We start from the raw sequence: 24949 nt of genomic DNA, 5'->3' as shown, positions 1-24949 counted from the left end.
TGAATAACTATTTGTCTTTTTCATGTGAATATCTATATTATATATATATATATATATATATATATATATATATATATATATATATATATATATATATATATATATATATATTTATATATATATATATATATATATATATATATATATATATATATATATATATATATATATATATATATATATATATATATATATATATATAGAATAATGAAGTCGATGTGGATAACTCTAATTAATTCAAATAAACTTGTACAATTAGTAGCAGTTAAGCGTATAAACTGCAATATTTGTGTGAAGTTTTTTTTTTTCTTTAATATAAACAAAAATGTAATTAATATTCTTTCTATTTAAATTTTTATTCAGATTTATAATAATAGTAATTAAAATGATTAAGTTACTATTATTATTATTATTATTATTATTATTATTATTATTATTGAATGATTAATATCTATTATTATCCAATTCAATAGTATTTTGTTATAATAGAAAAAAAAGTAAAATTTTGATTAATTAAATAAAAAAAAAAGGTAATTAATTAATAAATAAAATAAGGAGAGAGAAAATATATTATTTAATTAATAAAAATAAATTAAAAAATAACTATGTTTACTAATCTAGGCTGAAGTGGAAATTTATCGAAATAACCCTAATAATGGGTCAAATAAGAAAAATGACTCAGGATTGATAAAGCGTGCGAAATAGACATTTTCGGCCTACGAAATTTTCATTTTGCCTTGTGAGTGATGCGAATATGTATTACTCGTGAGGAGCATTACATATTACTCGTGAGGAGCATTACGTATTACCCGTGAAGATCATTACATATTATCCGTGAGGAGCATTGCAATAAGCGTGAGGAACATTTGAGAATGTAATGGTTCTTCTTCAACCGCCGGAGAGTCGTGGGTATTCTTCAACCGCCGTTGGCTACTGATGTTGAATGGTGTGTCGTAGGGTGGAGAGAGTCATAGGGATGGGGATTAAGGTTTAGGCTTTAAGGAGAGGGAGATTTGTGGCGGGTGCTGATGTTGTGTTGAAGAGTTTAGGGTTTTGTAGGGAGCGGGAGGAAGAAGAGGGGGAGATGAATTGAAGGAATGAGAATTATTTATGAGATTTGGGGAGAAGGGCATTATGGTCAATATGGACATTTCACAGGCCCAAAAGAACATTTTTGCAAAGATTATCAAGCGTTGACATTTTTCTAATTTGACTAATTATTAGGGTCATTTTGTCAAATCTATCGCTAAATGAGCCAATTTTTTATAGTAAATAGTCTTAAATAGACTTTTATTTAGAGGTGGAGAAAATTGCCGATATTATAGATTTATCGAAAATATCGATATTTTTGGTATACAGAAAAAATGTAAGGTATGGTATTGATACCAATTTTATATTTTTGAATTAAAGAAGAACTAGCATGACAGGTAAAAGTATGAGATTTTAAAATTTTGGTATATGAAGGTTTGTGAGGAATGGATTTTTATTTATTCTTAGTTGAATTAGTTTTTTTTTTTTTTTTGTAAGTTAATATGTTTTTAGGTATCAAATTTATAATACAGATATTGTACCGAAATTAAGGTATACCAAAATTAAGGTAAGGTAAGGTAAATGTATGCATTTTTCTTATACCGAAACTTTAGGCAAAGTATAAAGTATGAATACAAAATTAAGGTATATTGTACTGACTCACCTCTACTTTTATTAGTTCATATGTTTAACTGACTAGTTGTACAAATACGAGCTTTTTTTTTCTATTTTATTCATTTATAGTTCATCACATACACGTTACTCAATTCATTAATCAAAATATTATATACCCTATTTTTTTCATTATACATTAATACCTTTTAAATATTTTATATAAAAATGATTTTGGTTTGAATTTATAATAATAAACAATTTATTTAAAAAGAATGTTGAGTTGGTATTCATTCTGAAAAAAATGTAATTTTTTTCGGTATTTTTTTTTAAATATTATTAATATATATATATATAATATTTTAATTTTTAAAAATTAAGAATATTTTAATTAATATATAGATTGATTTAATTAATAAAATATGATTTGATTAAAATATATATATATATATATATATATATATTATATATTAATTTTAGCTATGACATGTCGGCCACTAAGTACTATTTTCTTAAATATTTTGCATTATTAATGTACTATTTGCACAGAATAAAAAATTTAAAATATAACATAAAAATATATTGTGGAATACTATGATAAAGAGAAAAATGCACAGGTCCTGTTTGTACGGACGCCAAATTTTTAAAAAACACAATATTATTAATTATTTAATATAAAAAAAAGGTGAATCAATTATCATATTATAATTAAATTAGAGTAGATATTATAATTATATATTTAACTTTTATATATATATATATTAAGTTATGATTAGTATCATCCGGAACAATAATTTTTTTTAGTAGTCCCTAATTTTCAGGCCCTAATAAAGAGTTTAAGGGAATCTAGCTGTATATTATATTTCTAGGTTTCTAATTGTATTCTATTTGGCCTAATATATAAAGGTTATTTTGAGATTTTTAAGTTTTTTTTGAAAAATATTTTTTCTGATAAAAAATATTTGATCTAGAATATTTTTTTAGGAAATGAAAGAAAATTAGTCTAACACCTCACAGTCATAACCATCTGCTGCTTAAACTCAAAATAGTTTAAAATGAAATCGAACTCGTGAACTATCTCTTAAGTCTACTCTTACCTAGTTTTTAAACCAGTATGAAACGAGTGGGTAAAAATGTATGTATAATGTCGGCAACTTGTTATTTACTGCATGCGCAAATTGTAAAATTAAAAAAACAAGTGGGTAGGACAGTCTGTCAAAAAGATATTATACAATTTAAAAAGGAATCTAATTTAATTTAATTGGATATAAATATGATATTTAAATTGTTTTGTAATAACGCACGTGTTTAATTACATAGATATTAGAAAGGAGAATTTGAGTACGTCAGCAGGCGCCCATTCCTTTGCCTCATCAATCCACGTGACCCTGTTTCACTCCTCAACTACCTTGTGGACAGAGAAACTATATAAATCTAACTTAATTTTTGTTTTGAGTTATAAATAAATATATAATATTAAAAATATATATTTATTTATAATTTATGTCGGTAAAATTATTAATACAAAAAAATAAATGTATACATTTATAGAAAAAATATTTTTAATAATATATTTTATATAAAATATATATAGTATATTTATAAACGTTTTAATTAATTGAAAAGTCATATTGTTTGTATTTTTATTTTTTTTTTTGAAAAAGTGATTTATCATATTTTTATTTTATTTATTAGATTTAAATTATTATTGTGTTCATGTAATATTTTATTTAACTAGATTTGATTTATTATTTTTAAAATTTTATAATTCGAATAATATTTTTAAGACTCGTTTAATATAATGGTTATTGAGATTTTTTTCCTGATATTCTTATTTAAAACTCATGTTTGATTAAATTTTTTACAAAATTAGTTTTTTTTGGTTAAAAATTATTTTTTTTTTTATTTTTTAAAGATGAATTAACTTTTATATAATTAAATAAAAGATAATTTTAAAATTTAAATATATATAAAAGAAGTAATTAGATGGTTGAAATGATAAACAAATTAGTGATAGTTGAGTTTTGTGATACACACCAAGAAAACCCAACAACACTACATAAAACAGACCCAGCATAGTTGATTTGTCGTTTCTCAATATCGCATTCGTCTAGAAGAAAAACAAAAATTACGTTTTCTCTGGGTCCAATGGAATTCATAGGTATAGGAAGAAGTTTATACCCCTCCAATAATAGTGTTGGTGACTATTTCTAAAGTTTCTTTTATGATAAACAAAATGATATTTTTGGATCTAAAGTTTTTTTTAATAAAATGTTTTTAAAATTTATATTTAATTTAGATGTATTTTTTTTTTTTTATGTATTTTCTAATGATTTTTATGAATTATTTGTTTATAATATTTTCGCTATATTTGTAAATAATTAGTTATCAATTGATAACCCTTACCAAGTATCGAAATAAAGATAAATTTCATTATTTTCTAGAATTTTCATTCAAATTGAGACATTTCAAGTTCGACGAAATCAATCCCCATACCGAGTTACCTTATCCGAAGTCGAGACATAAATTATTTCGACATCACTTAATCGGTTAAAATAAATAAAATTTAAAAATATTTTTTATTTAAAAAAATAAAAATTTTAAAACCTCCCACCAATATAAATCTCTGCAATTCCTGTCACTCCTTCCCACTTGCCCAACATCTTCCTGCCTGATCACTTTCTCTCTCCTTCATCGTGAATCCTTCTTATCCATGGAGTTTTGTGCCTTTATCCGTTTCTTCTTTAAATCTTTTTCTCTCTCCTCAATCTTCATTCAACTTCTCTCCGCATTTGCCCGTATATTAATCCAATCTGGCCCACCAAACAAACCATGCGGCTGCGAAATCTGTCAAGGATTCCTCACCCGTAGCTGGTCCAAAAAATTCCATAACCTCTGCGATTGGTACTCCCACTTACTCCAAAAGTCCCCGACGGCAACCATCCACATCCACGTCGCCGATAATATCATCACCGCCAATCCCCAAAACGTAGAACACATCTTAAGAACACGATTTGACAATTACCCAAAAGGAAAACCATTCTCTGCAATCCTAGGTGATCTACTAGGAAAAGGAATCTTCAACGCTGATGGTGATTCCTGGATTTTTCAACGCAAAATCTCTAGTCTTCAACTGGGTAGTGTCTCTGTTAGATCATATGCTTTCCGGGTTATCTCGTCGGAGATTCAGAATCGACTTATTCCGTTGATGGAATCTATTTGTGATGAAACAGAGCATGTTGTTGATTTACAGGACGTGTTTCGTCGGTTTGCTTTTGATACTATTTGTCGATTTTCGTTTGGTTTAGACCCTGGTTGTCTTCACCGGACATTACCCGAATCGGAATTTGCATCTGCTTTTGATAAGGCTTCGAAACTTTCGGCTGAGAGGGCTATGACTGCAACTCCTCTGGTTTGGAAGATGAAGAGGTTTTTCAATTTGGGATCTGAGAAAGAACTTAGATCCGCCATTAAAGCCATTAACATTTTGGCTGATGAGGTGATTAAGCAGAAAAGGGAAATGGGTTCTGATCAAACTCAAACACAGAACGATCTTTTATCTAGATTCATGGAAACAATCAGCGACGATGATTACTTAAGAGATATTGTCGTCAGCTTCTTATTAGCCGGACGGGATACAATTGCGTCAGCCCTAACAAGCTTCTTCTGGCTATTAGCGAAGAACCCTGAAATCATATCAAAAATCCGTGAAGAATCGAATCGGGTTATGGGTGAATCGGATAGGGTTCTTCCCAAATTCGAGGAGCTTCAAAAGATGAACTATTTGCAGGCTGCGGTTTACGAGAGTTTGAGAATCTTCCCGCCGGTTCAGTTTGATTCGAAGTTTGCTTTACAACCGGATGTTCTTCCGGATGGTTCATTTGTAAACGTAGGGACCCGGGTGACTTACCACCCGTATGCAATGGGTCGGATGGAGAAAATATGGGGTTCGGATTGTCTTGAATTTAAGCCGGAAAGGTGGTTAAACGACGGGATGTTTACTCCGGCGAATCCTTTTAATTATCCGGTGTTTCAGGCCGGAGTTAGGGTTTGTTTGGGGAAAGAAATGGCTTTGGTGGAGATGAAATGTGTGGCGGTTTCTTTCATTAGGAGGTTTGATATTCAATTGGTGGAATCGGGAGAGACCACTTTAAGGTTTGCTCCTGGTTTGACGGCCACCATATGCGGCGGAGTACCTGTGGCTATCCGTCGGCGACGGTGAGATGTATAACAAAATTAAGTAAAAATTTTTTTTGGATATCTCGAGTCTGCATGAGGTCCTGAATTTGAACCTGTTAGACTATAAGTTTCGTTCCCGCATGCCACTCCGAAGGAGCGGAACAGGGATAATTCATTTAATTGAAGAATTAATATGGCAAATTTGGATCATGTATGTATTTAATCAATCCAATCTATCTTGTTTAATTAATTTAAGAACCAAATTAATCTAATTTTTCTTTTTCTTTTTCACATAGTTAATACACCATTCCCCTTTATATCCAGAAAGGAAGAATGAAATGTTTCGATTTAAAACAAATTTAGGGCCAAATCTTATCTATGACAAGAAATTAGAGATAATGACCAACATTTTTCGAACAAGGTAAGTAATATAAAATTTATACTTAAGATGATCTTAGGATTGAAAGATTTGATACTAACTAAAGAGTTGAGATGAGTATAATATTAACCTATTTGAAATAATTGAAGTGACTTTATCGATTTTATCGATTCCATCGATGTTGATTTTAAGAAAAGAAATGATTAGGGAGAAAATTTGAGAGATGAAATTTGAAAGAAAATAAAATCGTGATTAACTGAAAAAATAATAATTTTTTACTATTTTTTTCTCTCCTCACTTTTTATATTTTCTCAGCCAGTTATGTAGTGACACGTTCCTCTTTTAATAAACCTAATGAATGTTTGGATTATATATGTTCATATGGGGTGGAATTTCATTCTTATATAGATGGAAAAATTGATTTACAAGAATCTACTATTTATTTGAGAGATGAATTTTCAAACTTATATTTGTTATGAGACATCAAGATTGGCCAAATCAAAAAGATAATAAATTGTACATCATTCGACCTTGTGGTAGTATTTAGGATTTTGAGAAAATGAAGCACCAAAATTTGATGATGATCCATTGCAAATCTTGTATAGATGACATTGAAACTGCTTTTACATGTATTTTTTTTTTGTTGGCACCAAATAAAATATATTGTGTAAAAAAATCAATGAATCCACAATTTAACCATGAAAGAGATTCTCAAAGTAGAAATTAAATTCTCACAATATTTTCAAAATTTAGAATAAAAATTAGATGTTGACTAAAGTTAAGTAACATCTCTTAAATTGTTGCTGTTGAAAAGAAAATTTAACATTAAAAAGTTTGATTTGAAAGAAAAAAAAAGAAGTAACAATAATTTTAGTAAAAGAATTAAAATATTGGTGAATCATATCTCTAATTCTTCAAAATTATAGATGAGTTTATATATTCTTTCTCAATATTTTTTTGTTACTTTAACTAGAAGTTGTCAATGCAAATTTTTTTTTATTTTTATATTATTGAATTAGTAAAAAAACATTATTTTTTAAGTGTGAATTTGAATATAAGCACAAATTGAAGAGTGATAAAGAATCTTTGACACATAAACTATTTTAATTTTAAATGTCACTATCCATAAAAAAAGAATTTTAACATAAGCTTAGTATAATACATGGTTGAAAATAGTTATATCTGATAAAGAGGTACAATTAGTCATTAATTAAACTTAATCAAGATAGTAATTGATTAAGACTAAAACAATGTTTAATTATATGTTTATAATATGATTAGAATATAAATCAACTAGTGTTTAATTTTCTATAAAAGTTAATTAATTGAATACTTTAGCTACAATTCATACCATAATAAAATCACCTTTACTCCTACATGAAGTCTTGGCATAATAGTCCACTTAATTGTTATGATTTTTTAAAATCAAATATTAGTTAAGCTACACTAAAATGAAACCTTATTCATGTAGTGTAATAAAATCGGAATAATCAAGTACAAATTCATGAATAATAAGTTAAACAAAACAAAAACATCACATATAAAGGATAACATCGACTATTAATCAATCGCCCCATCATACATATCTTAACTTATCAAAATCATCCACAAAAATTGCACAATCACAATTTTTTACAATAATAACTCTCTTTTTTTTGTCGTCCTATTTTGACAGGTTTGAAAAAATATCTTTTATACTATAATATATATATATATATATATTTATTGTAAAACAACGATTTTATAAGTTGCCATGCATACATACATACATACATGTTGACATCAAATGTCAACATAAGAAACATAATAATTTTAAATTAATTTTAAGTGGCCAGGGAATGGAAAATGAGGCCAATTGCATATTTTATATTTGTGGAAATCGGTTGGTGTCCCATCTATGTCTTGATTCTTTAGATGAGACATTATTATGTAGTTTGTTAATCTAATTTAGTTAGATTAATTATTCTAATAAAATAAAATCATTTGTACTTTGTTACTATTTTTAAATATATAATTTTGTTAAATTGAAACTTATAATCACCTGTAGTTACAAAATCATTAGATATGATTTTCCACTTTAATAATATTAAATTGAAGTTAAAATTCATAAAGGCAAGCTTCTAGTTAGTTTAAAACAAAATAAGTATTTAATAATGAATAGAGTTGTGGATATTTGTTAATATTTATTAAATAAACATCTTAAACATGCACCTTTATAAATTAACTTACAAGTAATAACTTTTAATTAGTAGGCCTAATTTACATTGTACTTGTGTATTATTATTATTATTATTGTTATTATTATTATTATTATTATTATTATTATTATTATTATTATTATTTATTTTTAAATTAAAAAATTAACAAGACTCGCCTCCATTTCAATTTAGTGTTTTTTCAAGTAGGAATCTAACTTCTTTTTATTTTTTATTTTTAATTTTGTTATGATGACTTGTTAGGGCTTGGAGTCATGTTCTTAAAATATTTAGTTTTATAAACAAGATTACGTTTATTCTAATTAAGGTCTTGTTTGGATTGATGTTTTTAAAAAATAAAAATAAAATAATAATTTTTGATAATTTTAAAAAAGTAATGATTATTTTTGTAAAAAAATTTAAATGATATTATATATATATAAATAAAATATAAATAATAATTTAAAATATAGAATATTTTAATTAATGAAATTAATGATATAATTGTTGAGAAATAGTTACTTAAAAAAATAATTTTATTTAAATTATTTTAAAAAACCCAAAAATAACCCCGACTAAGATATAAAATGCTTCACTAACTTTATCCATAATAGGTAAAAAAAAGGTTAGAACCTCTTTATCTATTTAAGAATAAAAAAAACTTGTATCTTACTAATCATTTCTTTTTCATGATGTAAGAATTATTTTGTATAGTAAAAGTCAATGCTAAATTCACTAATTAACATGAACTTTTGTTATTCTTAGGCCTTGTTTGGTGGGCGGGTGTGTGGATGGAAGAATGACCATCTAAAGATTAATTTTTCTAAATCAAATTCCAAACAAGGCCTAAAATTATAAACATGCCATTTATTTATTTATTTGTTTATTTAATGTACTTATCATAAAAGAGAAAGTTAAGCTTGTCCACAAACAATGGGTGGAATCCAGATTTCATTTCCGACCAAGAAGAAGTTAAGATTCCGTGTGTTTCCTTCTTTCTTTCTTTTATTATTATTATTATTATTATTATTATTATTATTATTAAAGTAAATGACTCATTTATATTGCCCATCAACCTATGATGTTATATATTAGAAATCGAATCTTAAACCTTTAACTTTAGTTATTCTTATCCCTTTGAATTATTGATTTAAGTTTCATATATATCGTTTAACAATAATTAGACCATAATCAAACTAAAAATCAATGTTAAAGTCTATTAAAATTGAGAGAGTTTACGTCAAATCTTTAGCTTAAAATTTTAATTTAAAAAATTATTTGTTATATTATTATTATACATATGATAAAGTATTTTATACTTAACTAATTTAAAAAATTTATATATTTAAATATAAGTTAATTAAAAATAATAATAAGTAAATAATATTATATTTATAAAATTAATTATATTTATTTATTTATTTGAATAAATAATATATTTTTAATTTATAAATATAAAAATATTTTTTTAATATAAAATAGTATAAACTCGTAAAATTAAAATTATTTATAAACTGACAATCTCGTTAAATATTATTATCGTAAATTTAAAATGAATTTATCTATTTAAAAATTTATTTAAAATCACACTCGTTAATCTTTTATAAAATCTTAAGATCTTGAGAGTAAACTCGATAATTTACCATCGTCATCAAATTTGTAAGTCTTCATTCAAATTATATAATATCTATTTGTAACTTTCTATTTTAAATATAATTCGTAATTCAATAATAATAGTTTATATTTTAAATGCTAAAATTTGTCTTAAAAAATCATCATTATTAGCTAACAAACACCAAGACAGCTCATTTAGGCATGGTGATAAACTCCTTGTCAAACACACATCATTTTTATTATGTTTATTTGGGATTTTTTTTATTTTTTATCTTTGTTTGATACCCATATCAATTGAACGTTTTTCTTAAGGGTGAAAGTAATGGAAAATATTATGCATCAATAATTAAAATAATTATGCATCAATAATAAAAATAATGCCTTTTGTATATGGGTCATTGGGCTTGGGCCCTCCTGAAACTTCTCATTTATTTCATTACATTTTTTCTTAGAATTTTTATCATCACATATGGGGCCTTGTGCCCTTATTTAATTTAACACAATGACATTAATATATGTACACTTATGTTTTATTCTTATTATTTTATATATTTAAATGAAGATATTTAAGATTAAAATAAATATATACAGTTAAAAGAGTTTTTTTTATATAAATAAAATTATAATTTTTGTCTCTCTTAAAAGAAAGGGTACCCGCATTTTATGTCTATTTTTTAAAGTGTTGATTTGTTTATTCTCATGAATTCATTTTTCTCACGGGATGATGATAAATTTTGATTAAAAAAATACTAATACTCTTTTTTAAGTAAGTTTAACCTATTTAACATGCTAATCCTTCTAATGAAATTTAATTTTAACTTTTTTTGGAGATAAAATTATTTTTTATATGAAATTTATTATTAATGTATCAACTCGATAACAAATAATTATTTAAATTACCAGATAATTAAATAACAATAATATTACATTTTAATAATAACCGTCTCAATAAAAAAAATTAAATTCAATCTCACGCTTATTTCTTTTCTATTGCAGCCCAATCAAACAATTTCTTAGGAAGTTTGCTGCCTAAATTAAAGAAGAAAAAGAGTTTGAGGAAACAAAGTAAAAAATAAAAGCTGGGAATTTAACTTGTTTTGGTGAGTAAAAAATCATATTTTATAATATTTTAACTTCCATTTCACGTATAAATAGAGAAACAACATCATCGGTAAAAAAAAAAAAAAAATTACAAAGGGTTCTAAATTTTTTGAATCTCCATTTTAATTCATTCTAAACATTTCACATATCTCTGAACACTAAATTAAGCAAATAAACCCATCCATATAATCATTTTATCAAATATTTTGTAGTATTGCCTTGTTTGTTTAATTTAGAAACTTAGAATTAGTAACTCACATAACTCAAGGGTGATAAGAGTGATCACTATAAGAGAATAAAATTTTGTTTGATTTATACTTAAAACGTTTTAAATAAAAGTAAAATTTATGATTATAGATTCATATTATTTCTTATATTAAAAAAATTGACTTGATAGACTAATTATAACTAAGGGAATTAGAAGACTCTCTTTACTCTAAAGTATTCTGAAGTAAGTTACGGTCTAGTTCAGCTCTAAGATAGGATATTGTCCATGAACCAATCTTTTATTTGCACTATGGGTGTTAACTATAAGCATTAAAGGTACATATATTATACGTAAATTTCAACTGTATATGAGCCCTATGCGCACACTCTTGGGCAGTATGCATCACAACATCAGTGACAGTCGGTGGACGTAAAACAAGACAATCACAAGATGAATGAATCCTGGTAAACTTCGTCCCAAGGTTGATCACAAGTCAATTCAACTCCAGTGCTAGAATTAGTATTTACAAATCTTATTTTATGAAAAATTGAAAACTCAAAATTATTTTAATTAAATTATTAAAATATTTGTTTTATTTAATATTTAAATGTTATTAAAAGTAAATTATAGATGATTTAAAAGTTAGATGAATGATTCTAATTATTCTAGGATGAAGGATAAATAATTATTTGATTAAATCAATGAATTAGGGGATGTTTTTATCTCAATGGTAGGGTGTATAATATATACAAGTTCATAAGTTCGAGTTTTCACATCGTAATCATGTACCAAATAAATTAAAAATTTGAGTAATAAACACCATATTAATGTAACTAAGGGTAAAATGAACTTATTTTTAATCTAAAATTAGTTTTTATCAACCTAAACAAAATTTTAAATGATAACATATATATAATTAAAATTTAATTTATTCTGTTACATTATATGATATATAACAAGGTTGGATTTGCGTAGTCCACATATTCGGTCAGAAAGATCATTTTGCCCTATAAAAAATTTCAAGTATTTTTTTTTTAAATTTCACAGTTTGTGATTCCTTATAGTTAAAGTTATACAAAAATGTTGACTTCACGTTTTCAAATGCGGTTAACTTATTATCTATACAACACTTATAAATAAATAAATTAAAGATCAATGTCATAAATTAAATTACCAAATTTAAACAAATTTAGGTTTTTGATGATCGATTCTCTAAAATTCGTTAGACAAAACCCTTAATTTGCGGAAAATCGGTAGTTAAATTAGTGACAAGTTAGATAATATAGAATAAATGATAAGTAGAGATGAGTGAATGAGAGAGTAAGATAGAAGGGAAATTATATTTTCTATATATTTCTTTGATATTACATCAACACTATTTATATACAAGATTCAATGTATTGGGAAACGACATCATTTATTAATTGGCAGACCCTTGGTATGTGTTGACGTTTCCTTGGGAATTAATGAGACTTTATGTTTTCTATTCTCCTTGGAATGTAAAAGGGCATCCTTATCTTTAACAGCCTCCATATCTTTAATACCCTCCCGCAAGCGAAACGGGGAGGCACACACCGTGAGCTTGTCACGGAGAAAAATGAACCGAGGTGATGACAATCCTTTTGTAAATATGTCAGCAATTTGATCATGAGTCGGGACATACTGAATAAGTAAAGATTTTTGAGCCACTTTCTCCCTAACAAAGTGGAAATCAATCTCAATATGTTTTGTACGAGCGTGAAACACTGGATTTGCAGAGAGAAATGTTGCGCCGATATTATCACACCACAAAGTCGGTGGATGGATTGATGAAATTCGTAATTCACTCAAAAGAGATTGAAGCCAACAAGTTCGGTAGTGGCATGAACTAAAGCTCGAAATTCAGATTCAGTACTTGATCGAGCAACAACATGCTGCTTTTTGGAGTTCCACGAGATGAGGTTATTACCAAGAAAGATACAACAACCTGTAGTGGATCGGAGATCATCAAGACAACCTGCCCAATCAGCATCAGAATAGGCCTCAAGGGAGAGGGATGCCGATGGACGAAAGACAAGCCCATGGTGTGGAGTATGACGAAGATATCGTAATATACGTTTGACTGCAACCCAATGGGTGGATGTTGGAGCGTGCATGAATTGACAAGCACGATTGACCGCAAATGCTAATTCAGGACGAGTGAGAGTTAAATATTGTAGAGCTCCCACAATACTTCTATATAAGAAGGGATCAGAAAGGGGATCACCATCATATTTAGAAAGTGAAGAACTAATAGAGACGGGAGAATTGAGTGGTTTGGAGTATTGCATGTCGGCCCTAATAAGAAGGTCCTGAATATATTGTGACTGACTCAGAAAGAGCCCATCAGATGAGCGAGAAGCTTCAACACCGAGAAAATAATGGAGTTGTCCAAGGTCTTTAAGTGGGAAGCTGTCTTGTAGGTGAGAAATGATTGTAGACAGATGTGAGGCTGAGTTTCCCGTAAAGATAATGTCATCTACGTACACAAGGATATTTGCAGTGATTGTAGATGTATGATAGAGGAATAAGGAGGAGTCAGACTTAGCTTCAAGGAATCCAAGCGATAAGAGTGAGGATCGTAGCGTAGAGTACCATTCACGAGGTGCTTGTTTTAGACCATATAGGGCTTTATGGAGCTGACACACATGATTAGGGAATTCAGGATGAACAAAACCAGGAGGTTGAGTCATATATACCTCGTTGTGTAATTTTCCATGAAGAAAGGCGTTGCTAACATCAAGTTGGTGAATAGGCCAATTTCGGGACACAGCAAGTGCAAGAATGGTCCTTATGGTTGTTGGCTTAATAACTGGACTAAAAGTCTCAACATAGTCAACACCAAGTTGTTGGTGAAAGCCTTTCGCCACAAGACGAGCTTTATGACGCTCAATTGAGCCATCCGCTTTTCGTTTGAGTTTGTAAACCCATTTGCAACCCACAATATTTTGTCCAGAGTTAGGAGGAACTAGAGACCATGTCTGATTCTGAATAAGAGCATTATATTCGGAGGTCATGGCTGAACGCCAAGAGGGATCTTTATTGGCAGAGGAGAAGCATGTCGGCTCAAGGGTGATGACTGTGAAAAGGGCGGAAGAAAAAGGGAGACGGGACTTGGCACGGGTGCGCATAGGATGATTGGAGCAAGCAGGGGCTTTGAGGATTGGAGTATGACGTTGATTGATGATGGGTGAGGGGGTAGTAGGTGGTGAAGAATATGAAGTGGGCGATGAAACATTTGAAGTAGAGGGTGAACTGCTTGGGTTAGGTGAAGGTGGAGGTGATGAAAAGGGTGAACCGTTTGGGTTAGGTGAAGATGAAGGTGATGAAGAGGGTGAACCGCTTGGGTTAGGTGAAGGTAGAGGTGAATCAGGTGATGAAGAGGGTGATGTGGTTTCAGGTGGACTAGTGTGTTCAGGTGGACTAGGGAAAGTAGATGTGATAGGTAATAAAGAATGAGGATTTGTTGTTGGTGATGTATATATAGGTTGTGGGTTTTGTGGGGGAGAGGATGAGTTGTAGGGAAATGTGGTTTCATCAAAAATGACATGGCGTGAAATAAATATGCGTTATGCGTCCCGTGGGGATATGAAAACATCGATAGCCTTTATGTGTGTGAGGGACTCTAACCCAAAAATAAGCACTTTTGGGATCGAAAGTCAAGTTTGTGGTATTGAAGTTGAAGGCAGAGCTGCATTAGTCTAGCTTTGGATTGAGTAGCGAAACGTCGTTCAAGTGTTTCCCATAGGTATTGAGATGAAATACAGTTTTCACCTGCGACCTGTGCAAACACTGATTCAGATAATGTTCCGAGGAGCCAACTTAACAAACGTTGATCTTGTTGTTCCTAGGCCTGAAGCTCAGTGGAAGTCGATGCTTCTTCGGTTTTAATAGGAGCTGGTAGATCTCCATTGACAAATCCAAAGAATCTGTACCCTTTGAGAGCAGGTACAACTTGAGAACGCCATAGAACAAAGTTCTTTTGGTCGAGTTTGATAATAGATGTATGTTGAAGAGAGTAAGCATTATTTTGAGCCATTTGAGAAGGGGATCGATGTAAGAGGGGTTTCCCTGTTGATTGATTTGATACCAAGTTAGATAATATAGAATAAATGGTAAGTAGAGATGAGTGAATGAGAGAGTAAGATAGAAGGGAAATTATATTTTCTATATATTTCTTTGATATTACATCAACATTATTTATATACAAGATTCAATGTATTGGGAAACGACATCATTTATTAATTGGCAGACCCTTGGTATGTGTTGACGTTTCCTTGGGAATTAATGAGACTTTATGTTTTCTAGTCTCTTTGGAATGTAAAAGGGCATCCTTATCTTTAACAACCTCCATATCTTTAATATGACATGAATTTTTATTTATTTATAAATGTCGCATAGATAATAGTTAACGACGTCTAAAATTATTAACTCGTTTTGTCGCATAGAGTATTTGTACACGAAACATCAATAAAAGAATGACATGGTCATTGAAAAAGATCCTAAAAAAAGAAAATATGCCTTTCAAATGGTGTAAAACACAATTGGAAATGGAAGAGGGGTACTATTCTGGCATGATCCTTGGCTGAATAATATTCCTATTATATTCAAAGAAGAAATGCAAGGAAGTAGAGTTAGAAGAGAATGCATCAAGTACTCATTTAGAGACGTCTATGAAGGTAAATGTGATTCACTTCTGAGGCGTATTCCATAAAGTGATAGAATCCTAAACCTAATGAGGCAGAAGCAACTCAATGAAAAAAATGATGAAATATGCTGGAAAATAGAAAACAACGAGAAGTTTATTATAGGAAATGCATGGAAAATTGTTAGAACAAGAGGTCATGAGGTAGATTGGCATAATGTGGTATGGTCTCCAAAGATTATTTTTCGTCACCAATTTATTTTCTAGCTGGTATACAGAAAAGTGTTGACAACAAAAGATAGAATTCGAAAATACATAAACATTACTGATATCAACTGTGTCCTATGTTCGGGAGTTGAGGAAAGCATAAACCATTTATTTGGGGAATGCTCTTTTGTAATAAAAATATGGAGGAGGTATGCTGCAAACATGAGCATCATCAACTTTCTAAGAACATGGGAAGAAATCCAAGTGTGGATGAAGAATAAAGTAAAAGAAAAATCTTTCTATATAAGTATGCTGAAATGCTACTTTGAAGTAGTAATCTACAATATCTGGAAAAAAAGAAATTCAAAAACTCACAGTGGAAGAAGTAGAACTACTAAAGATATTTAGGGAGATATAACTTCAGATGAAAATGCACTCATTCAATCCTGAAGAGGAATCGAAAAGAATGAAGAGAATAGTAAACTCTGCCAAAGATATTTCGTTTGAGAAAGTCACAAGTAGAATCAAAGTAAAAATGTTATAAGCGTTAAGAGCATCCTTATCCATGACCCATTTTTTGGTCATGATCATGGTCATGATCATGAAAAGAGCTTTATGACCAATATTTTGGTCATTGTGCTTATCCATGACCAATAAAATCTTGATAATGAATTAAAAAATATTATTTTTATTTTTAAATTAAAAAAATAATAAATAATTTTTAAATATAATAATAATATTTAATTTCTAATTTTTATACATAATAATGTTTTTTAATTTTTAAAAATAATAATTAATTTTTAAATTATGGATAATTGTAAACAAAGGAGGATAATTAATAAAAATGGAGAAAATAGTGATTTTTTTGTGCTCCGAAATATAGTTAGAGTGGTCTCTATTTATAGATCTCAAAAAATTATGAATTTTGATATAATTTTTTTAAAAAAAAATTATAAATAATATTAAAATCGGGTTTTAAAGATAAGAGATAAAGAAAATCTGGGCAACCAATCAGATGCTGACAAATGACAACATTTGATTGGATGACCTTAGTTGTGATTTTTGTCATAATTTGACAAAAACAAAGACCCAATGACATGGTTTTGATTTTGGTCATGATAAATTGACAAGATCAACCATAACCAACCTCATAACCCATTTTTTTTGTCATGGATAAGGATAGTCTAATTGATAGTTGTTGTTTGTAATTCAATTCTTGTTTTATTGTTAAATATAGAAATTGTTTAGATCTGATCTTAAACTTTTATATTTTTTTCCTCTTTTGGATTTTTTTAATCAAATGACGTTAAACTGTTTTTCTAAAAATAAAAAAAATGATAAAATTTGAAAGAAGAATCCGAAATCTGAATAGGCCAAATAATGCAATTGTTGCAATTTTTAATATATGATTGATCCAAATATCATTGCATTGATATTTAATATATATATATATAATAATTAAATATATATATATATATAATAATTAAATGTATTAAACAAAAGACTAAAGAAACAAAAAGTTAAATTTTCAATTTAGTCTAGGCTAAAAAACAAAACATTTATCGTCAGATATGACGAGGCTTTCTTAATTAACTGAATTGTTTATATTGCACAATTTTCAAACCTTGTTTTTATTTATTATTTCTGTCTTATTGACCAAGACAAGAAAACCATTTAAAATCTCCCATCAATTCATCTTCTTTTCACACCAAAAACTTCTACATTTTTGTGTTCATAATGGCAGAAAAAAGTTCAGTAAAGCTTTTGGGATCCTCCCCAAGTCCCTTTGTGAACCGGGTTCAGATCGCCCTTAATCTCAAGTCAATTGATTATGAATATATTGAGGAGACATTCCTTCCAAAGAGTGAGCTACTTCTTAAATCAAACCCGGTTCACAAGAAAATCCCAGTAATGTTTCATGAAGATAAACCCATATGCGAGTCCCTTGTCATAGTTCAATACATCGACGATAAATGGACATCCGGCCCGACAATCCTCCCAACCGAACCGTATGACCGCGCCATCGCCCGTTTCTGGTCTGCCTATTTGGACGACAAGGTAACTTGGACTAATTGGAAAAAAATTATTCTTATCTTTTATTTAACTTTTAATGTTATATTGAAACATATAATAGTTTGTATATAAATTAACAAAAACTAAATTAGTTAAATAGGTTAAATGTTTTAGGAGGGTTATTAAGGTTCCGGTTCAACACTTGTCGGTTTTTTAGGGACCCGAGGATGTGGCAGACCCTAGACTAGGGTTAGTTCGATGCTACATGTACTGGTAGTGTAGGTATCCATTAAGAGGGTGTCACATGTACAAAGAGAAAAAAATTAACAAATGAGAGAGGTGATATTTACTTTTGTGTAAATGTATCACTTCATAAGTGGGATACAGGCAGTGCTTGTACATATAGCATCGAATTAACCCTAGACTAGCTCGCCTTATCCTAAGAATGGCCTGAGCTGGATATTTTATTTTATTTTTACATTCCCTTGCTACAGTGACATGTTAGAACTTAAGAGAGCAAAATGTTACGGATTCGAAATATTTTTGAACAAAAGCATAGGGTTTGATATATGTTAGGTTAATTCTTCTAATTTTATATTTTCCAATTTAATTGATTACTAACTTCTCTAATAGCCAAAACACTTATTGATCCACTCGTTTCAGCCCACCACAATTCTAATTTTCGAAATTTCGTCACTAGGTGTAATTAGCATATTAACAATACCTTAGCTAATAGTATATTATGCTTAATTTTGGGTTATTTGTGGCATGCAGTTGTTTCCTTATTTAAGAGAATATTGTATTACTGCGCCAGAGGAAGAAAAACCAGCAAAATTTGAGAAAATTAAAGAAGGGTTAGTCTTGTTAGAGGAAACTTTCATGAAAACAAGCAAAGGGAAGACATATTTTGGAGGAGAGAATATTGGGTATTTGGATATTTCGTTTGGAAGCTTCTTAGGGTGGATGAAAGCAGGGGAGAAGATGATGAATGTGAAGTTTCTAGAAGAATCCACGACACCTAATCTTGTTTTGTGGGCAGATTGTTTCCTTTCACACGAGGCTGTAAAGGGTGTCATCCCCGAGCCTGACGTGCTCGTCGAGATGGCCAAGAAGATTGCTGTTTTGGCAAAATCTCAAACCTAAAAGTTAATCATCTTATATAAACTTTTATAAATAAAAACAAATAAATTGTTGGTAGTTTGCTTCTATTTTGAAGAGTGGGTTTTTCTTGTATCTGAATAATACTTGTTTTTAATGATTATGTGTCTCTTCAAAATATATGCAAATGAATTTGATAAATTATTGTTTTTATGGTCCCAACCATTATTTCCATTGTCAAAATTCCCTAGTATGAGTTTACTATAGAACAATTTAAGAAGTGATTGGTTAAGACTTCTTTGAGATAATTGATTTTTTTTTTTAAATTGATTTTTCAGAAAAAAAAAATGTGTGTTTTTTTTCTTCTATTTAACATGCTGATTTTATAACACAAATTTTATGACTAATTTATAATATTCAAAAGTGTTGGTTTCTTAGACTAATGATAAAAGATTGTCAATTAATAATTAATTTATTAAAGATGTTACAGTTGAAATCGATTCTGGGATGATTTCCAAGCTTTCTGTCGAAAGAGATTTCATCAATTCAACCCCAATAAAAAACCTAAAATTGATTTCAAAATTTAGAAATTTGAATTTCATGTTTTTGAGCCTTTGAGTTTGGATTTTGATTCAAATAGTTGCATAACATGGTTGTAATAATGTTAGGATGAATTTCCAATCATATAACATACATCCCGATCATGTTTGATCGAACTGAAATTTTTCAAAAAAAAAATTAAATTTAAACTTTGAAATATGTTACAGAACTTTCTTGATGTTCTTGTTTTGGTCGTGTTTGATTATAAACATCATTTAGAAGTTGTTGGACAAGAATTAGGCCTGACCTAATTCGAAAGTTCTCAAATCTTGTCCTAAAAATCATTTCCAAAAATCGATCGTCTTAGGGCTCGATTGATCGGTTTTATGATTAGGGATTGTGATCCCTACATCTAGTAGAGTTAACAACTTACAAATCACGTTTTCATGATCTGTATCAAAAGTTGCAAACCTGCAATTTTTGAACCAAATGAAGAACACTCGGTGTTCTTGGACCGAGTCTTGTAGATCCAAGGACCGAGAATCCTCGGTCCTAACCGAGAGTAAGGACCAAAAAAAATTAACTTAGGACCGAGCCCTAGGACGTTGTTCTTGAGCTAAGACCAATAAATTCGACTGAGGGTTTTCACATAGGACCGAAAAATCTGATTTGGGACCGAGACTCCAAGTCTTAGAACCGAGAGGTCCAACCTTGGGGCCAAGGATCTCAGCCTAGAGTTAGCCCCAGACCGAGAGGTTTTTACACCTCGATCGAGAAACCTAGCCCAAGCTAGTCCAAGACCGATAGGCTTTTATACCTAAACCGGTAATTTCAGCCAATGACCGATAATCCTTGGCACCCTGACCTAGGGACTCTAGTCCTCCTACCGAGTATCCCGAACCTCGATCGAGAGCTCCCTCGGTCTAGATCGAGTCTCTCCAGTCCCCGACCGATAAAATGGACCCAACCCTTAGGACTCTAGTCCTAAGGCCTATTTGGCTCCACTTTTCAAAACCCAGAGTTATTTTTGTTGTTTTGAACCCCAATCTATTTTCAAATTATCCCGAGAGGCCGGAAAATGATTTCAAAATATTTTCAAATATTTTGACTAAGGCTTCATTTAAAATTTATTTTTAAATTCTAACACCATTTTTTGATATTTTCAGGTCCTTTACTTAATCTGTTTTAACCGCAATTGTAGGTACAATTATTTACGTAATTCAAACTTATCCTTATTTAGGACCCCAGACTACTAATTTAAAGAAAATAAACGTTATAAATAAATATTTTGATAGCCAGTCTTTTAAAAAATAAAATTGTTATTAACGGGCGCGGTGGACATAGTGTGCAAGCTCTTTTTCGAGCGTTCGTACAAGTACATCTTTTTATTGATTTTTCTAAAATCAATTGTCGACTCTGTCTTCAAATAAATAATTTTTTCTTAAATTAATTATTAAAATCCTCGTATTATTAAAATTTGAATAAAATTAATTGTTTTTATATAACTAGTTTTAAAAGCGGTCAAGTACTGTCAAAATCTTTAAAAATAATATTTTAAAAATATATTTGACATATAAAATAAAGTTAAAATCATCGAACCTCGAGTCATTTCAGATCCTTATATTATCACATGTCATCGAACACGTGCTAAGCTACTTATTAGGGATTTTTCGAGATTAGAAAAGTGAATCTTATTAATGATTTTATTTATAGTGAATTAATATAATTTATTTTTATATTTTTTTCTTATGTTTTATTACGGTTGTTTAATGTATTTGTTTATTGTTGTTGTTATTTGTGACTTTTTTACTCTTCAATTTTTTTTAAAAAAGAAAAATTGGAGTCTTATTTATATTAAATTTTAAAAAATATATTTCTTTATATAATATAAATAATTAATATATATTGATATTATTATATATTTATAATTTTTTTTTTATCAATGGTTAGATATACCTGTCTTATCAAATGTCAACCTAAGGTTAGATTAAGATAATCATCCAAAAAGTCAATATAATATTGAACAATGGTATCTCATGTCATCCTCCAAAATTCTTTTAGTATTTTAATAGATAAAAATATTGATAATATGAATTTTCTTTTTTTAGAAGGTTATCACAATCAATTCAGATTTATTGTGAGGAACGGGGCCACAATTAATTTTCAGGATGATGTTTGGTGCAGGGTTAAGTTAAGTGTTGTGACTTTTTCTTATCAATTTTCATTTGCAAGGATGACACCATTAATGATACCATTAATGATATATTTGATCATATTCACATCAAATATAGAGGAGATTGAACATCATTGAAAATTTTTCTCATGTTACAATTTAAATCATAGTGGACTTAAGGAGGTTAAACTGACCATTATGTATATTATGGGGCGACAAAATATGGATTGTTTTACCTATACATTGTTATAGCTTGTATTTGGAGTCGTCTCTGTATAATTACTATTGGGAGAAGCGGTGGAAATCGAAGCTTCCTTCAAAGATCACATTTTTGGCTGGAATGTTATTCATGCTGGGATTTTGGCGGACTACGTATGTATGAAAATATATTGTATTATTATTAAACGTTGTCGAATGTGTTTTTATGAAGTTTGAATCATCATCTCACATTCTTATGCATTGTCATGGGGTGACGGTATTTGGAGTATGACTAAAATTCAATGAATGTGTACGAGTCTCGACATTTGTTGGAAATTTTGGATCGATACGGTAAATATAGTGTGTTAAATCGTTGGCTTACCATCACTATTATCTTTTGATGAATAGATGAATATTTGACTTTGAAGTAATCTTCGTACTACTGATTGTATTATTTATAACGACGTTATTATGACACTATCTAAGATTTGTTCCAAAAGGTTTATGGAGTCGATAGGGGAGTTTATCGTTCTGTTTGAAGACTTTTATACGCGTTAATTTGTGTCTTTGGCCTACCATCTTTATTTTTCTCTTATTGTCTTCTTATTTTTTTTATTGTGTTTAAACAATTCCTAATTTTTAATATTTAATTGATATTTAAAAAAATTATTGATTAGATAGTTGTAAAAATGTACATGGTAAAAATGGTACGATCATTACGCAACAATATATCTTCTCCACTAGGCGCTTCTCGTCCCTCCCCGACTTTCAGGTGCTTCTCAGCCCTCCCCGACTTTCAGGTCTTTCTAGATAATTTGAATAAGACTTTCGTGAAGAAGAATTTATGCCAAGTAATTGGCTTGACATACCGCGAATCCTCTTGAAAAAGAGGGATGCCCGGACCAGCAGGAATGGCTGCGGTTAGAGGGAGCATCCCCACTTAGTGATCGGTTGAACCTACGTATAGGCATCTTTCTTGTATGTGATTATTGAATCCCAACATTACAAATAAAGGGAGGCAAATAAGAGCTTAAAAAGAAAAGTGCGGAAAAGTGATTTAAGTAAAAGTTCTTAGAAAAAAATAAAACCCAAAAAGGCAAAGATCAAACAAGTATATAAGGTTCAATTCTAACATGTCATTCTCAATTTAAGCGGGCGGGGAAAGCTCAAAGATCTTCCCTTCATTCGTTGCTAAGCAAGGGTCTCCGAGTCAGCCCGCGCTTTTTCAACTATACTCCACTCATGAGGAACCAAAAGATCTACTAATTCTTTGATTCTAGTTAGTAGGAGGGATCTTGAACTAAGAAAAAGACATAAAAGCTAAACTTAAAAAAAATATATCTTGAAAGATTGTGGGATAATTCAAATAATCAAACTTCCTTACTTTGCAGTAGTATAGAAAAATTGTATCTAATTAATTATGTTTCAAGAGCATATAAATGAATGAGAAAAAAAAATCTTACATGTAAAGTAAAATGTTAATAATGTATAATTGAGTGGTTAAGAACAGTTAGCAGCACAAATCACCAACGAGAATTCATCCTTCTGATTCATCAAATCTGCTTCCATCCATAGCCTGCTGTCAACTCCCTTACTTCTCGACCTGAACATGAACACCCCACCGACACTGGCTCCGGCACCGTCTCCGGCACCGGCAAAGAACCAGTCGTGAACATCCCACATGAGTTCAATCAACAACCCATCAAGAAAAATGGTCTGATTTCCCCTAAAATTCCATTGAAGTCTCTTCACCCTAATCACATTCTTCCTATCAATCCAAACCGACAACGTTGGACTCCTCAACCCTAATTTCTCTCGACCAAATCTAATCGAAACCTCATGAGGACTTCCATTTTCACTGAACTTAGCCTTCATTAATCGCACATCAGAGTTCCCCAAGAAATTTTCCCTCCTAGAAACCAACAAACATTTAGCAACCAAAACCCTGTTCTTGAATTTTCTAGAAACAGCTTCATCCGCCATGTCTCCAAGTTTCAACCCCAATTCGGAATCCACCATGATTAAAACATAGAACCGACTGACCGGTTCAGGTCCTAGGTTTTCATACTTGGCTGAGGAAAGATCCCAGATGATATCAATCTCTGAATTGCGAAATTTGAAAGATCTATTACCTTTGTTGTTCTTCTTCTTGTTCTTCCTGAATAGACTTGTGGAATTTGTGTTGAATTGAATGGATATTGAGGTTGATGGGTCTTCACCGAAGTTGAAGGTGCAGCTGGTTTTGGTCCATGTAACGGAGATTGTAATTAGATGGTTTGATTTTGATGGGATGATTGTGTAGACTGATGAAACTTGGATTTGGATGGATGGAACAGAGGATTGGGTGTGGAAGAAGGTTGAAGATGATGATGAAGATGAATCTGATAATTGTATTGCATATTCTCCAACACAAGAACCCATGTCTCTCATTTCTGATGATTTCAAGTTTTCTCTTTTAAGACAGGAAATAATATCTAATTAATGTGATTCTCTCTCAAGTTTTTCATATTTTATGATGATGATAATGATGATGTGCAGGCAAGGAAGAAGACAGATTAGTTTGATAATATTCTATTTATTTTAATGTTTGTTGATGAGAATATGTTTGATTAAGTTTAAATGTTAATTTTAATTATTTTTTATATTTATAATAGTATTTAATAATTATATATATATATTTTAATTTAATTTTAAAAATTAATAAATTTTATGAATATAATAGTTTTTATTAATATATAAT

General features: G+C 29.7%; 3 protein-coding genes across 3 annotated transcripts; 2 read left to right on the top strand and 1 right to left on the bottom strand.

The window, feature by feature from the left end:
• Positions 1–4297: 4297 nt before the first annotated feature.
• Positions 4298–5950, top strand: LOC124916681 (cytochrome P450 94C1-like). The gene has a single exon (XM_047457435.1). The coding sequence runs from the start codon at positions 4355–4357 to the stop codon at positions 5861–5863; it is 1509 nt and encodes a 502-aa protein (XP_047313391.1). The 5' UTR covers positions 4298–4354; the 3' UTR covers positions 5864–5950.
• An 11968-nt stretch (positions 5951–17918) lies between these two features.
• LOC124916662 (glutathione S-transferase U17-like) lies at positions 17919–19358 on the top strand. Its single transcript, XM_047457412.1, has 2 exons — positions 17919–18245; positions 18975–19358. Exons 1-2 carry the CDS (start codon positions 17925–17927, stop codon positions 19341–19343), a joined length of 690 nt encoding a protein of 229 aa, XP_047313368.1. The 5' UTR covers positions 17919–17924; the 3' UTR covers positions 19344–19358.
• A 4351-nt stretch (positions 19359–23709) lies between these two features.
• Positions 23710–24639, bottom strand: LOC124911934. The gene has a single exon (XM_047452476.1). It carries the CDS (start codon positions 24637–24639, stop codon positions 23710–23712), a length of 930 nt encoding a protein of 309 aa, XP_047308432.1.
• Positions 24640–24949: the final 310 nt, after the last annotated feature.

This window comes from Impatiens glandulifera, chromosome 1, assembly GCF_907164915.1.
Source record: "Impatiens glandulifera chromosome 1, dImpGla2.1, whole genome shotgun sequence".
Lineage (NCBI taxonomy): Eukaryota > Viridiplantae > Streptophyta > Magnoliopsida > Ericales > Balsaminaceae > Impatiens > Impatiens glandulifera.
The sequence above is the reverse complement of the archived record's forward strand: the minus strand, read 5'-3'. Positions and strand labels throughout refer to the sequence as shown.